The sequence below is a fragment of the Narcine bancroftii genome, chromosome 5 (assembly GCF_036971445.1).
Source record: "Narcine bancroftii isolate sNarBan1 chromosome 5, sNarBan1.hap1, whole genome shotgun sequence".
Lineage (NCBI taxonomy): Eukaryota > Metazoa > Chordata > Chondrichthyes > Torpediniformes > Narcinidae > Narcine > Narcine bancroftii.
Genome location: NC_091473.1, coordinates 177,785,523 through 177,800,516, shown reverse-complemented (window position 1 = coordinate 177,800,516; position 14,994 = coordinate 177,785,523). Strand labels below are relative to the sequence as shown.

Here is a 14,994-nt window from a genome sequence, read left to right as displayed (position 1 = left end):
ATTTTCTTGAGTACAGTTTTGGGACCACCAATAAGTGGTCATTCTGCCTCACCTGCGGATTGTATGTGATGTCATGTATGTGTTCTGTCAATAAATCTGAACAAAGGTGTGGTTGTTAAATTTGCTGACAAAGATAGGTAAGAAAGCAGATTCTGAAGAGAACAGAAGGAGATTAAAAAGGACGTAGGTACGTAAGTGGGTAAAGATGCAGTAAATGGAGAAAAACATGGGAAATGCCACATTTTTCATTTTGTCAGGAAAAATAAAACAAAACGTTTTTATCTAAAATGGTGAGAGAATGCAGAGCTCCAGGAGATTTTGGTTATCCGACTGCCTGATTCATAAAAGACCAGGACATGAATATAGAAAGCAAATAGGAAACTTGCAGAATTTTATTTGATTTGAATTGATTTAAAAAGAAGATAATTCTCAATATGAAACTTTGCAGGAAAAACACCGAGTGCAGTATTGGTCTTATTTATTAATGTAAATACATTGGAAGCCAGAGAAAATTTACCAGATATATCAGTAACAGTTAGATTGTCTTAAGCAGAAAAAGTCGGGCAGCCTCCATGGAGGGAGAGGCGTTGATGGAAATGTACAAGTTACTGAGGAGTGTGGATGTGGAGAATATAAGACCATAAGATATAGGACCAGAAGTTGGCCATTCAGCCATTTAGTCCTCTCCATCATTCCATCAGGAATTGATCCATTCTCCCACTCAGCCCCACTCCCCTGCCTTCTCCTCATAGGACTTGATACCCTGACTATTCAGATACCTATAATTCTTGCCTTAAACACACCCAGCGACCTGGCCTCCACAGCTGCCCATGGTAGCAAATTCCAGAGGATCACTACTCTCTGGCTAAAGAAATTCCTCTGCATCTCTGTTTTTAATAGGTGCCCTTCAATCCTCATGTTGTGTCTTCTTGCCCGAGCATACCCTATCATGGGACTCAACTTTGCCACATCTACCCTGACCAGACCTTTCCACATTCAAAATGCTTCCAGGAGTTCCCCCTTGTTCTTCTGAACTCAAAGGAGTACCGTCCAAGGCAAATATTCTTCACGTGCTCATCCCTTCATTCCAAGAATCGTTCTTGGAAATCTTGTCTAACCCCTCTCCAAAACATCCTTTCTTAAACAAGAAGCCCAAAACTGTATCCCATACTCGAAATGGGGCCTCACCAGTGCCTCAACATCATTCCAAGAATCATTCTTGGAAATCTTGTCTGACCCCTCTCCAAAACATCCTTTCTTAAACAAGGAGCCCAAAACTGTATCCCATACTCGAAATGGGGCCTCACCAGTGCCTCAACATCATTCCAAGAATCGTTCTTGGAAATCTTGTCTGACCCCTCTCCAAAACATCCTTTCTTAAACAAGGAGCCCAAAAATGTATCCCATACTCAAAATGGGGTCTCACTAGTGCCTCAACATCATTCCAAGAATCATTCTTGGAAATCTTGTCTGACCCCTCTCCAAAACATCCTTTCTTAAACAAGGAGCCCAAAACTGTATCCCATACTCGAAATGGGGCCTCACCAGTGCCTCAACATCATTCCAAGAATCGTTCTTGGAAATCTTGTCTGACCCCTCTCCAAAACATCCTTTCTTAAACAAGGAGCCCAAAAATGTATCCCATACTCGAAATGGGGTCTCACTAGTGCCTCAACATCATTCCAAGAATCATTCTTGGAAATCTTGTCTGACCCCTCTCCAAAACATCCTTTCTTAAACAAGGAGCCCAAAAATGTATCCCATACTCGAAATGGGGCCTCACCAGTGCCTCAACATCCCTGCTCTTATATTCTGTTCCTCTGGATATGAACGCCAACATTGCATTCGCCTTCTGCATCTGACTCAACCTGGAGGTATCTTGCACGAGGACTCCCAAGTCCCGTTGTATTTCTGAAATGTGAATTTTCTCCCCGTAAAAATATAGTCTTCCCTTTTAATCCTTCTATGACCATACACTTTCCAACAATGTTATATCATTGAGTAAGAAGCTAGAGCTGAGTGTTACTATTTAAAGGTTAGTGTCACCTCAATGACTTCTCGCTTGGTCCTCACTTTTTAGCAAAGGCATAAAAGCAACTGGACTTCCCGAGAAGACTGGCCACCAGCCACCATCCTGTCAACTTTCTACAGGAGCTCTATCAAGAGTGGGCTGGCTGGTTGCATTGCAGTGTGGTACGGTCACCGTGTATAGAATTGTACTCAAGATCAATCCACAGAAGAGTGATGAGAGTATCACTCCACCCCCCCCCCACCCCGCCCCATTGACATGAACTACCGAGATCGTTGACTGAAGAGGGAGTGTAAAATCATTGAGGACCCCCGACCACCCTGCAAACAGCATCTTCCATCTGACTCCAGTCCGGAAAGAGATGGAGGAGTATCAGAGCCAGCACCAGGCTGAGGAACGGCTTCTTCCCACGGGCAGTGAGAACGTTGAACCACCAAAGGAACTGCTCGCATGAACCGATCAAGACACTCATATTTATGAAGCAATATTTATTTATTTGTATTTATGAATACTAGTCTGCATTATGTATTGACCGTTATGCGTCTGCATTTTTTGCACCGTGGGCCTGAGAACGCTCTTTTGTTGGGTTGTGCTTATTGTAAGGTAAAACATCATGAGATGGGAATGTGTAAGGAGTTACCCTGTACAGGGCTGTAACAAGATGTGAATGCATCCTTGTACTTACAAGATAAGAGAGACATTGATGGATTGAGAGGCAGGGAAAGGATAGCAACAGTTTTAGTCATTGGACAAGTAATGATATGATGATGTTCTAAGCATGTATCCAAGGGTATAAAAAATCACCATTTTGCTGATAACGGCAGAATGCATTCTCCGACTAACATGGTTAGTTGCAAGTGTTACAATCCGGTAATAAAGAACAAAGAACCCTGATTTCGACTCAGTCTGGTGTTTGTCTCACTCATTCATGAACAAAGCAGACCTAACATTATGCAATCAGATGACAGTAAACTTGACTTGCTTAAGGTAGTGAGCTTCTGAAACTCTCTGCATCATAGGATGGTGGAAGCAGAATGGTGAAAACTGTCAAGGTTTTCAATGGGCACGAGGAAAACTGAGAGTAGGGGAGTGGATGTATGGAAGGAAGAGCAGCAGAAATGGCCTCCTGTGGTCCTCCAATAATTCACCTCCATTTTTAAACAGAAAATTGGTAATATTAAAAAAAACCCACAATAAAACAAAAGGCAAAGCAATTGTTATTTAAAATTGTCAAATGCCTGATGGAACGAATGCTGCAGCACATTGCAAAGCTTGCCTATGCTTCTATGGATGTGACATGGGGGGGGGGGGGTCCAAATCTTGGTGAATTAGGGGCCCATTTTTCACTCGATGACTATACCTTATCCATGCCAACCAGCAGTCCTCATCTATACTAATCTGCACGTACAATGGGATGGATGCTAGAATAAGATTCCAGCATCTGAAGTCTTTATGATCCCCAAACCCACTGTTCCCTTTGAAGGCCAAGCAAATCAGGGAGGCGCCAAACTTCCACTAAGATTATGGACTTAGAGCTGGAGCTCGGGTTGTTGATGGATTGAACAGAGGTCTGTGTGACTGCATAGGCTCTGGGAGCACTGGAGGTGAATCCATGGGCACTCAGGGACTCTGAAGAGACTTGTTTGCTTCTCTTTCTCTCTTCCTGTTAGGAGCACTGGGCAACACTAATGGTAACTCTTTGTCTGTCTTATGTCAGGCAGAAGGCAAATTTCATGTAACTTTATTCCCCTACATCACTACACCCCATTTCAATTCGGTGGAACCCAAGCACGGGGTGAGACACCAGATCATTATGGAGGGCCCTCACCTCACGCCAGGGCATGGCGTCTCCCCTCTGAGAAACTCAACCTGACTAGAGAAGAGTTACAAAAGATGGAGGAACTCGGCATTGGGCGGCACTCCGATAGCCCATGGGCCTCCCCCCACCATATGATACCGAAAGCAGCGGGAGGTTGGAGACCGTGCAGAGACTACCACTGCTTAAATGAGTCCACCTCGCCTGACAGGTATCCCGTGTCCCATATCCAGGACTTCACCGCTAATCTGCAAGGGGCACAGATATTCTCTCAGGTGGACCCCATCAGGGGTTATCATTAGATCCCAGTTCACCCTGATGACATTCCCAAAACTGCCATCATAACCCCCTTTGGACTGCTCAAATTCCTCCGCATGTCATTTGGGCTGAATAACGCAGCTCAGACTTTCCAGAGTGGGCCGGGATCTGCACTTCGCCTTCCTCTATCTACCTCGATGACATTTTAATAACCAGACACACCTGTACCAAGCATGCTGCTCTCTTAAGACTATTGTTCTCCAGGCTAAATGAGTTTGGTTTAACCTTCAATCTGGCCAAATACCAGTTTGGCCGAGAGATGATTGATTTCCTGGGCCATCGCATTGACCAACGTGGGGCCAGGCTGTTACCCACCAAAGTGGATGCTATTTGTTCCTTCCCCAGACCAAGAGTTTGCAGGTTTGGTAAATTTTTATCATCCCTTCATATCTGCAGCGGCCCCGCATCACGAGTCCACTACTTCCCCTCATGGCAGGGCCCAGTAAAGACATTCAATGGACACAGGAGGCAACCAAGATTTTCCAGGCAACCAAAGATGCCCTGGAAAAAGCCACCCTCCTTGTGCATCCCAGGACAGACATCCCGACCACCCTCACGGTAGATGCCTCTAGCACAGAGGTCGGGGGTGTACTTGAACAACTGGTTAACAGACAGTGGCAGCCGCTGCCCTTTTTCAGTAAACACCTCAAGCCGAGAGCTCAACTATAGGGCCTTTGATAGGGAGCTGTTAGCGCTATACCTGGCAAATTCAGCATTTCCGTTATTTCCTGGAGGGCAGGAAGTTCAAAATCTACACAGACCACAGGCCACTCACTTTTGCTTTGGTGTCAGCCAGGCAACAGCAGCACCTTCCTACATATCTAAATTTTCGACAGATATTGAACATATTGCTGGCAAGTCTAATGTGGTAGCCGAAGCCCTATCCCGACTGGCCATCCTAGCAGTCCACGACCCTGCCCTGGGTATCGACTATGCGGCCCTGGCAGATGCACAGTAAGCAGAACCTGACGTACTGGCGTACTGGACAGCACTTACCAGCCTGCAACTGGAGGACATCCAGATCACCCAGGTAACCGCACGCTGCTCAACTGGTAAACCGCGCCCTATCATTTCGGACGCATGGAGAGGAGAGTTTTCGGTGCGGTCCACAATTTGGCTCACCCCGCTATCAGGACTATAGTTAGAATGGTGGCCAACAAGTATGTCTGTTAAGAAGTCATCCAGTGGACCAAAACATACTCAGACAGGCATCCAAGGTCCAGACCCACATTATCTCGACTGCGCGAGCACCTGGGATCACTGGCCCCAGTTAAGCCCAGAGTTCACGGGCAAGCCAACACCTTTGTCCCAAAGAACTTTGCAGACAGTCACTACATTTTCGTCTGACGTGGGGTCCACTGGCCACCCCTTCAACAGCCTTATGAAGGGCCGTACCATGTCGTCAGACACAACGGCTCCACCTGTGAGTTGGACATTGGTGGCAGGAAGGAGACCTTTACACTCGACTGGCTGAGTCCCGCCCACTTGAACGTTAACCAGCCAGTTACTTAACCGACCCCACGGTACAGGGGATGGCTGCCAAAAGACAGTGTCCCGATCTCCAGTTCTGGGGGGTGGGGGGGGGAAGGGTCATATAGCGTCCCGCGGCCCATTCTTCAGGCCAACACAGCAAACAGCCGTCAAACACGACAATCAGGCAGACAGCACGTGGGATGAGATGCCTACTCCCATAGGCCACAGGAATAACAGTCGAATCAGCCAATCGCAGTCAGCAGATCGCAGGGGGGACCAATCCAGGCCCGTGTATCCTGGACCAATCAACAGCTGACCTCGCTCAAGCCACACCCCAGTAGTGACACGGCTGGCTGCCTATAAAAGGCAGAGCCGCAGCCCATTAAAGTCAGTGAGCCTTCTTTCTACCGAGCTATAACAATAGCAACCCTGCTACATGACAATAAAAGCAACCTTGAACCAGAGTCCATCCATGGTTGGACAGTATTTAAAATTTATTCTCCATTTTCCTTTTTGGCTAACTCATTATCATTGGAACAAGGTAGCTCAAGTGTGTTCACCCCCCATGTTAATAATTAAATGAAAATTGATCAACTGTAACTGAAATATTGATAAAGCCTGGGGTTAATCAAGAAAGTCTGCAGATGCTGGTCCTGATGCAATATACAAATGTGCTGGAGAAACTCAGCAGGTCTCACAGCATCCTGACAAAGGGCCCAGGCCTGAAATGTTGGTCACCCTTCACTTCCAATGGACGCTGTGTGACCTGCTGAGTTTCTCCAGCACGTTTATTGAAATAACCTGAAACTTTTTACATATCTGAAGCCTGATATCATGGTACCACTGTGACACATGTTGGCAACAACTTTAAGGGCAATCTGACCAAAAGATTTTCTCCACATAAAGGTACATTAAGTGGTATAAATCTATAGCAGTGAAAAGTGGAGACATCCACTTCCAATACTGTTATTTCATTTAGGCCAGGGACACCCTCCAACTCTCCCTGAATTTTTCTGGGGTTATTGTGATCCCAAAGCATAACAAATCTTCACAGGCAAGGTGATTAAAATCAGGGAGTCGATGTAAGTGAATTAAGGCCACACACCATATATTGAATTTTTAGTGTAAAATTTAGATTATTACACATAGACTAGTTTTGACCACAGTAAGTATCTGCATCGTTCAGGGTATCAGAAGCTCGGATAGGTAGGTAGGACCAGGTGGTAAGTCTGTGGTCAGGGCGTTGGGAGCTCGGATGGGCAGGTGAGCGGCCAGCCCCCACCAGATAGTGTCCACATCGGGGCATCAGGAGCTAGGATGGGTAGATGGGTGGCAAGTCAGTGTTCGAGGTGTTGAGAGTTCAGGTGGGCAGGTGCCCCGGTTGGGGCATTGGGAGCTCCAGTGGGTGGGCAGCCTTGGTCTAGATGAGAGTTCATAGCCAGGGTGTTGGTAGCTCAGATGGTCAGAACCAAAAATATGGAGGGGTCAACTTTTACATGGTATTGACTGTTACATGCATATAAATGGTATTATAAGGCAGACAAAGATTCACCATTAGCATTGCCTGGCACCCCTAACAGTCAGAGAAAGAGAAGCAAAAGAGAGTCTCTCCAGCGTCATTGAGTGTCCATGAATTCACCTCCAGTGTTCCTGCAGCCATACAGACTCTAGTTCCAACCACCAGATCCAAACCTCCAACAGGATGAGGGAGCCCTCCTTGTCCTCAGCATCCTCTCAAATCCCAGTTCCGATACCTGGTTCTCATGTGCCTGTCTCCAGTAACCTGCAGACTGGTGTGTGTCGTTTGACCTCAAGTCACCAGCAGCCCAGGGTCTGTGTGAGTTCCTCACCCGCAAGTTGCCACCATGTCAATGTCATTTTCTCACTATAAGTTCATTGGAGGACACCTTAACATCTTGGTACGCAGCAATAATGTACTTACTTGTAGAGGCTCTCAACCTCCCTGCAAAAATATTCTCGTGTGATTTTCACGTTGATGTCCAACTGTTCAAGAGAAAAACAACACCAACTTAGCAACAGGAACGCACGCACGCACGCACGCACGCACGCACGCACGCACGCACGCACGCACGCACGCACGCACGCACGCACGCACGCACGCACGCACGCACGCACGCACGCACGCACGCACGCACGCACGCACGCACGCACGCACAGACACACACCACGGACTTACCACACCCACACACACCAATGTTTACAAAACAGAAGCATCTATATACAATATAGAGGCCATGAGTTAAGGTTAAGGGGGCAACACTTTAGGAGAAATATTAGAGGTGGCTTTTTCACTCAGTGAGTGGTGGCAGAATGGAATGAACTTCCGCGTGAAATAGTTGCGTCAGGGTCCCTCTGTCATTTAAGAGAAGGTTGGATGTGTACATGGAGGTGAGGGGGTTGGAGGGTTATTGGCGGAGAGTGGGAGGTTTGAGCTAGTGGAGTTGTTCTAGTGAACCGGTGCGGACTCGAAAGGCTGACATGGCCTGTTTCTGCTCCATAAATGGTTATATGGTTATATGAGCTAACTTTGTTTCAGGCAGGAGAACGAGAGCGCTGCTTTCAGAGTAACTGTGCTTCCTAACAACCCAGACCCTGTCCTTCTCCTAAGCTGGCTTCCCAATTCCTTCTCCAATGTGTTTTCTGGAATTCTGGTTTATAAGCCCAGCAGCTACCTCTCATTGCTCAAATCCCACTCCAATCTATCAAGTACATGCACACCCAGCTTGGACCATGTGAGAAACAGAAGGAGCCTTTGCTAGTGAGGTCCAGTGATTAAAATCTGACATGATTGTCCACTTTGATGCCTGTTAAGACAATACCACCCCTCCTGAAAATTGAATAAAAAATTGGGCAGCAACTCGGGTTCAAATCTGGCACTGTCTAAGGAGTTTGTACGTTCTCCTCGTCGCTGTGTGGGTTTTCCCTGGGTGCTCCGGTTTCCTCCCACTCTCCAAAACATTCGGCTGTTGTAGGTTAATTATATGTAATGAATACCATAGGCTTGTGAGCCAGAAGGGCCTGTTACTGTGCTCTATACCCAATTTATATAAAACAATTATAATTTAAAAATTTTTAATTTAAAACCAATCTTTATTCCTCGAGCAGCAAATAGCTGGTAATTATCTTGTAAAAATGTCCACATTTCTCAAGCATTGCAATAAAAATTCCTACAACTACTACATCCTTATAATATGAATTATAACAATACATTGTAAAGATGCAGATAGCAAAAGACAAACTTCATCATGGTAAGCTGAATAGTCACTTGGAGCCGTGTCTCCCCACACCAGGAAGACTTACCTTATTTAGTAGTTTCACCGCGTAATCTGTATTGAACCGGTTGGCTCTGTAGACGTGGCCAAAGGCACCTTGGCCAATCTTGTATCTTTCATTGAAGTTGTCAGTGGCTTTTTTCAAGTCCAGCAAAGACCACAAGCTGCTGAGTATCTCAGGAGGTTGATCGGTTTCCTGGTATGACCTGTTGCCAGTGTTATCCTGAACAAAGCAAACAAATCATACGGTCTCGTATAGATGTGGATGAGGGTATATGCACATGCTACGTGCAAACATGTTGTAGTGTAATGCATGAATAGAAACTAAGCATCTTTCACAGGTGTCACTGTGTCTCCTACATGGAAAAAGTGAAACATGAAAGTCTGCAGAGGCCATGATATTAATAAAAACACAGAAATGCAGGAGGAACTTGGCCGGTCTCACAGCATCCATAAGAACTAAAAATAAATAAACAATATTTTGGGCCTGAGCCCTTCAAGGACATCATGTCATCCTCCTGTATGAGATAAAATGTCAGCAAGAGGGAAGAAGAGAATAGTTGCACTAAATAAGGAAGTTAAAAGAAATATCAAGTTCACAACTACAGATCAGTTAACGCAGCGAAATCCCTGTCACCTGGAATTCAAACAACCAGCAAAAAAAATTGTGTAAAATAAATAGGGAAAAAAATATGAAAGGTTAAAATTGGCCTCCCCTAGCAAGTATTTTGCCAATCATGCAACATGCAGTCTCAAGCAACCAGTAAATTCATTTATTCGGCATCTACCAATCCCACAGGTTCCGGATACCAGAGGTTTTACTGTAATTATCAGTTAACTGAGCTGGCGTTGGGCACTCCTGCTAAGTCTTGGAATCTGTATCTATATCTATGGGTCTATATCTATGAATTAAATCTATATAAATTACCCTGAGGAGTTTAAATCAAACCTACATTCACCACCTCTGCTGGCAGATCATTTTACACTCTTGCCACCATATGAATGATAAGGTTCTCCTTATACATTCCATCTCTCACCCTTAATCCGTGTGCTCTAATTCTTGTCTCAGCCAGCCTCAGTGGAAAAGCTTATTTGCATGAATCTTATCTATACCCCTTTTAATTCTTTTAAACTGCAGGATAGAATGCTAGTGATAATCTTGACCACTAGAGGAGGTGGAGATGAATAGTTGCAGCTAGTAGTTGATTCAAAATGGATGCCTCAATGAGGTTGTGAGAGCTTTAGAAACATCACATGGTACCAGGTGTGGAAAAAACACCAGGAGTGTGCAGAGTGAGAATCAATCAATAGCAGCAGAAAATATAGAGAGTGTAAAGATTCCTGATGCTGTAAATTGGACTGAAAATTACCATGAATGGAAGTTGTTCAAACAGCAATTTATGCTGTACCTGCAAGCCATTGGATGATAGCAAACCTGATGCATGGAAAATTGCACTACTACTTACTGTGGTGGGACCTCAAGCACTAGAGGTTTTTCAACACATTTGTTTTTACCAAGGCAGCTGACCAGAACAAATTTGACAAGGCTATTGAGATGTTTGATGAACATTGCTCACCAAAGAAAAATGAAATGTTCGAGAGATAAGTTTTTCACTTGCGCACGCAGCTGCAGGGAGAGAGATTTAAGATACGTTTTTTAATAAATGGACTCGAAATTAAAAGCAAGGACATGAAATTTTGGACTACTGCAAGATTCAATGATCTGTGATCACATTGTGTTTGGGATTATTGATAAGAAAGTTAGAGAAAGGTTGCTGCGAGAGACAGAGCTTACCTTAGTTGGAGCTGTGAAGATATGCCATGCCAGTGAATTAGCATTGTAGCATGTGAAAAAGTTTGGTCATAGAGCAAAAGACAGTGAAAATGAAGGCATAGTTGTAGTCACAGTGTCTGGAGAGACACATAAACAAAAAGGAGATATAGGAAACAACAAAAAGGTGGAGAGACATTCAATTATAAACAATGTGGGACTCGATGTACACCAAAACAGTGCCCACCTATGGAAAAATCTGTAATAAGAGCAAAGGGCAGAATCATTATGCAAAGTAATGTTTTTCCAAAGAGAAACAAAACAGAAGTGAAAGAATGCACGTTGTACACACTATAGAAGAAACTGGTCTCAGTGATGCACTCTTTGTTGGTATGGTAGTACAGAAAGAAAATAAACCAACAGACACTGAACAGCCAAGCATGAACAGAGTCAATCTGGATAAGTGGACTGTGTCATTACATACAAATGGAACAAATATTCCTTTCAAACTGAACACAGGGACAAAAGTCAATTTGATCTGTGAATGTGACATCAGGGTAATGAAGATAAAGCCATACATCCATGCAAATCCTGTGCAGCTCAAAGCCTACAATGGACAGAGCAGCAACACGGAAGGTTGAAATTTAAAGATAAAGTGTACCACCTCAGGTTCGCAGTTGTCCCAGATGGATATGATTCACTGCTTGGTGACAAAGTATGTGAAAATTTAAGCCAAATCAAAGGCGTGCACCCATTAGCAGTGTCAATGCTTGGAACAGCATATAGGAAATACTAGATCAATTTCCCAACATCTTCAAGGAGTTTGGAGTTCTATCATTCACCTACAAGGTAAAGTTAAAGGAGGACATACAGCCCCCAGTGGATTCCAGCACCACTGAAAGAAAAGCTCAAGCAGGAACTTGGCCGAATGATGGCACTTGGGGGGGGGGGGGGGTGGTCATAAAGACAGTGGAGGAGTCCACAGAGTGGGTGAATTCAATGGTGTGTATTAAAAAGAAGAAAGGTGACCTACGCCTGTGCATGGACCCAAAGACTTGAATGCCAATATGAAGAGGAAACATTATTAGATTCCAACCAGGGATGAAATTACAAGTGAGATGGCTATTGCTTCTGGAAAATAAAACTGTATGAAGACAGCACAAAATACTATACATTTCATACACTGTTTGGCTGATACTCCTGTCGTAGGATGACCTTTGGAATTTCTTCAGCTCTGGAAGTGTTTCACAGGACAATGGAGCACATCATAGAAAAAAATGTCAGTTTGGTGTGAAGGAAATCACTTTTCCGGGAGATAAACTGTCAGCGGCAGGTGTGGAGCCAGGCAAGAGCAACGTGAAAGCAATTTTAGAGATGCCCAGACCCACTGACAATAGCTCTCTGTGTGGAGAGGGATGGGGGTGGAGAGTTGGAGGAAAGGAAGAAGACAGGAGAGGGCCTTAACAGAAACCAGAGAAGGTGATGTTAGTTCCATCTGGTTGGAGAGGGCCCAGACGGAATATTAGCCACTGCTCCTCCAATCTACAGGTGCCCTTAGTTTGGCCGTGGCTTGCTTGAGTGACTTGCAGAATTTCTCCAGCAATTTTGTGTAAACTACAATCACAGTGTCTGCAGACTCAATTGTTTAAATATTTCATCTCCCATCAGTGAAAGACAAAGCCTTGCACTGTAGTACAATATACTTTGGTTTGTGCGACACTACACACTTTTGTTTTATTGTAACACTATTTTGATTCTTGTTCTACTGGTTACACAGAGGTTGATCTGCCTGGATAGTACACAAAAGAATAATTTTTACTGTATTCTTGCTGCAGATTACAATAACCAAACAAGCAATTTTTGCCTACACATTTCAAATTGAACAAATTCTTGATATTAAATACTAAAATATTATCAACCTCCTTTTCCAAATGTCCTTAAATTTAAATTTTGAATGAACCATTTCTGGGAATATGATGACAGACCTAAGATAACCCATTTCCTTAATGAGTGAAACAGGAAAGTCTACAGATGCTGTGATTGCAGTAAAACACAAATAATGCTGGAGGAGCTCAGCAAGTCTGCAGTGTCCATAGAAGGTAAAGGTACAGTTCATAACCAACGTTACGGACTCCACTGTAAAATCTTTTTGAGGGACGTCTCCCCTGAAGAAGTTCTCCACTCTTTGAAGGGAGATGCCCCCCTGCACTCCCTCCTGCTCCCAAGCTCTGTTAACCCCTGCTCCTTCCCTATCTTGCTGCCCCCCCGCATTCCCTGCTGCTCCCAAGCTCTAACCCCTGCTCCTCCCCATCTTGCTGCCCCCTACACTCCTTGCTGCTCCCAAGCTGTTTACCCCCCTGCTCCTCTCCTGTCTTGCAGCTCCCCCCCTGCACTCCCTGCTGCTCCCAAGCTCTGTTGCTCCCAAGCTCTGTTGCCCCCTGTTCCTCCCCATCTTGCTGCCCCCAATGCACTCCCTGCTGCTCCCAAGCTGTTACCCCTGCTCCTCCCCTGTCTTGCTGCCCACCACCCCCCCCCCCACCCCCAAACTCCCTGCTGCTCCCAAGCTCTGTTAAACCCCTGCTCCTCCACTGTCCTTTCTTCCCATCATTTTTATTCAGGCTTCTTGCTCGCACCTTAAAGATGGGCTCAGGCCCAAAACGTTACCTCCCAGGGATCCTGAGAGACATGCCGAGTTCTTTCAATATTCCTGTGCCTTTTTATTGTTTCCTAGTTGATCTACTTTTGGGCCAAGGCTATGATGAAGTCTGGTCTATCAGTTAGCAGGTTATTGATGAATATATGCTACGTTAGAGCACGATTGTTGATGCACGATTGTTGACTCTGGGTAAACTGAAGACATTTGTCCTGTTCTCTTTGAGGACAGGATGTATTTGGGCATTATACCAAGTTCGGTGGGAGTTTTGGGACAGCACAATAAGCGTAGCGGTTAGCACAAAGGTATTTCAGCTCCAGTGACCTTGCTTCGAATCAGGTTGTAGTGAACTGGGATTCACTAGAAGTGTGCTGTATTGACAACTGTCCCTCCTCCCGGCTCCTCCCCTGGGGGCCCGGATATAACCCTGGTTTCCCTCCTAAACCCAGAACCCCTCTGAAGCCTGTTCATGAACCCTACCTGTGTTGTAAGCTAATAAAAGCATTAGTCCTCCCTCCAGTTGAGTGTGATCTTTTATCTATGCCACAATTTTATTAGTTTACAAACACAAGGATGGAGGCCTTACTCAAGCCCAGTATGCTGTGGAAAAGGAGACTCAGGCCATTGTAGAAGTCGTAAAGCACTGGAAGCACTACCTGGCTGGTAGAAGATTTACATTCATCATGGACCAGTGCTCTGTCGCATTCATGCTCAGCAACGCCAAGAGGGGCAAAATCAAGAATGACAAAATTGCTAGGTGAAGGATCGAACTCTCCACCTACAGTTTTGACATCGCCTACCAGCCAGGGGCCCTTTACAGCCCTCCAGATGCCTTGTCCAGGGGATGCTGTGCCTCCGCACACACAAATCAACTGCGGACCATACACAATGAGCTCTGCCATCCAGGGATCACCCGCATGGTTCATTTTGTCAAGTCCCACAATTTGCCCTACTCAATAGAAGACGTCAGGGAAATGACCAGGACATGCCAGATCTGCGCTGATTGCAAGCCACACTTTTTTCACCCCACAAAAGTGCACCTGATTAAATTATCCAGGCCCTTCAAATAACTCAGCGTCAATTTTAAGGGACCTCTTCCCTCCACGAAAGGAAACACCTACTTTCTCTCGATCATCGACGAGTACTCCCACTTCCCATTCACCATCCCTTGCCCAGACACAGAAGGCCCTAGATTCTATTTTCACCCTGTTCAGGTATCCCGGCTATATTCATAGCAAATGGGGTTCAGTCTTCATGAGTGACGAGCTGCGTCAGTACCTGGTGGTGAGGGGCATTGCGTCCAGCAGAACTACCAGTTATAATCCCCAGGGGAACAGGCAGGTTGAAAAAGAGAACGCCATGATCTGGAAGGCTGTCAAACTTGCCCTGAAGCAAAAGTGCCTTCCAGACTCACGCTGGCAAGATGTCCTTCCCATCGCGCTCCACTCAATTCAGTCACTACTCTGCACTGTGACCAATGCTACTCCTCATGAGCTCATTCACATTCGACAGAATGTCGGCAACAGGGACTACACTCCCAGCCTGGCTCATTAGTCCTGGTCCGGTCCTTCTCAAGAAGCATGTGGGGAGAAGCAAGACCCACCCCCTGGTGGAGAGGGTGAAACTGCTCCATGTCAACCC

At 45.4% G+C, this 14,994-nt stretch overlaps 1 protein-coding gene across 4 annotated transcripts in view; it reads right to left on the bottom strand.

The window, feature by feature from the left end:
• LOC138764241 (interleukin-1 receptor-associated kinase 1-like) overlaps positions 1 to 14,994 on the bottom strand; it is an 85,035-nt gene that overhangs the window by 30,621 nt on the left and 39,420 nt on the right. For all 4 annotated transcript variants that reach the window (XM_069939890.1, XM_069939888.1, XM_069939887.1 and 1 more), the window contains 2 exons: positions 8,958 to 9,152; positions 7,579 to 7,640 (listed from right to left, as the gene is read on the bottom strand). In XM_069939890.1, the coding sequence (XP_069795991.1) occupies positions 7,579 to 7,640; positions 8,958 to 9,152 (257 nt within the window). The remainder of the gene's footprint in view (positions 1 to 7,578; positions 7,641 to 8,957; positions 9,153 to 14,994) is intronic.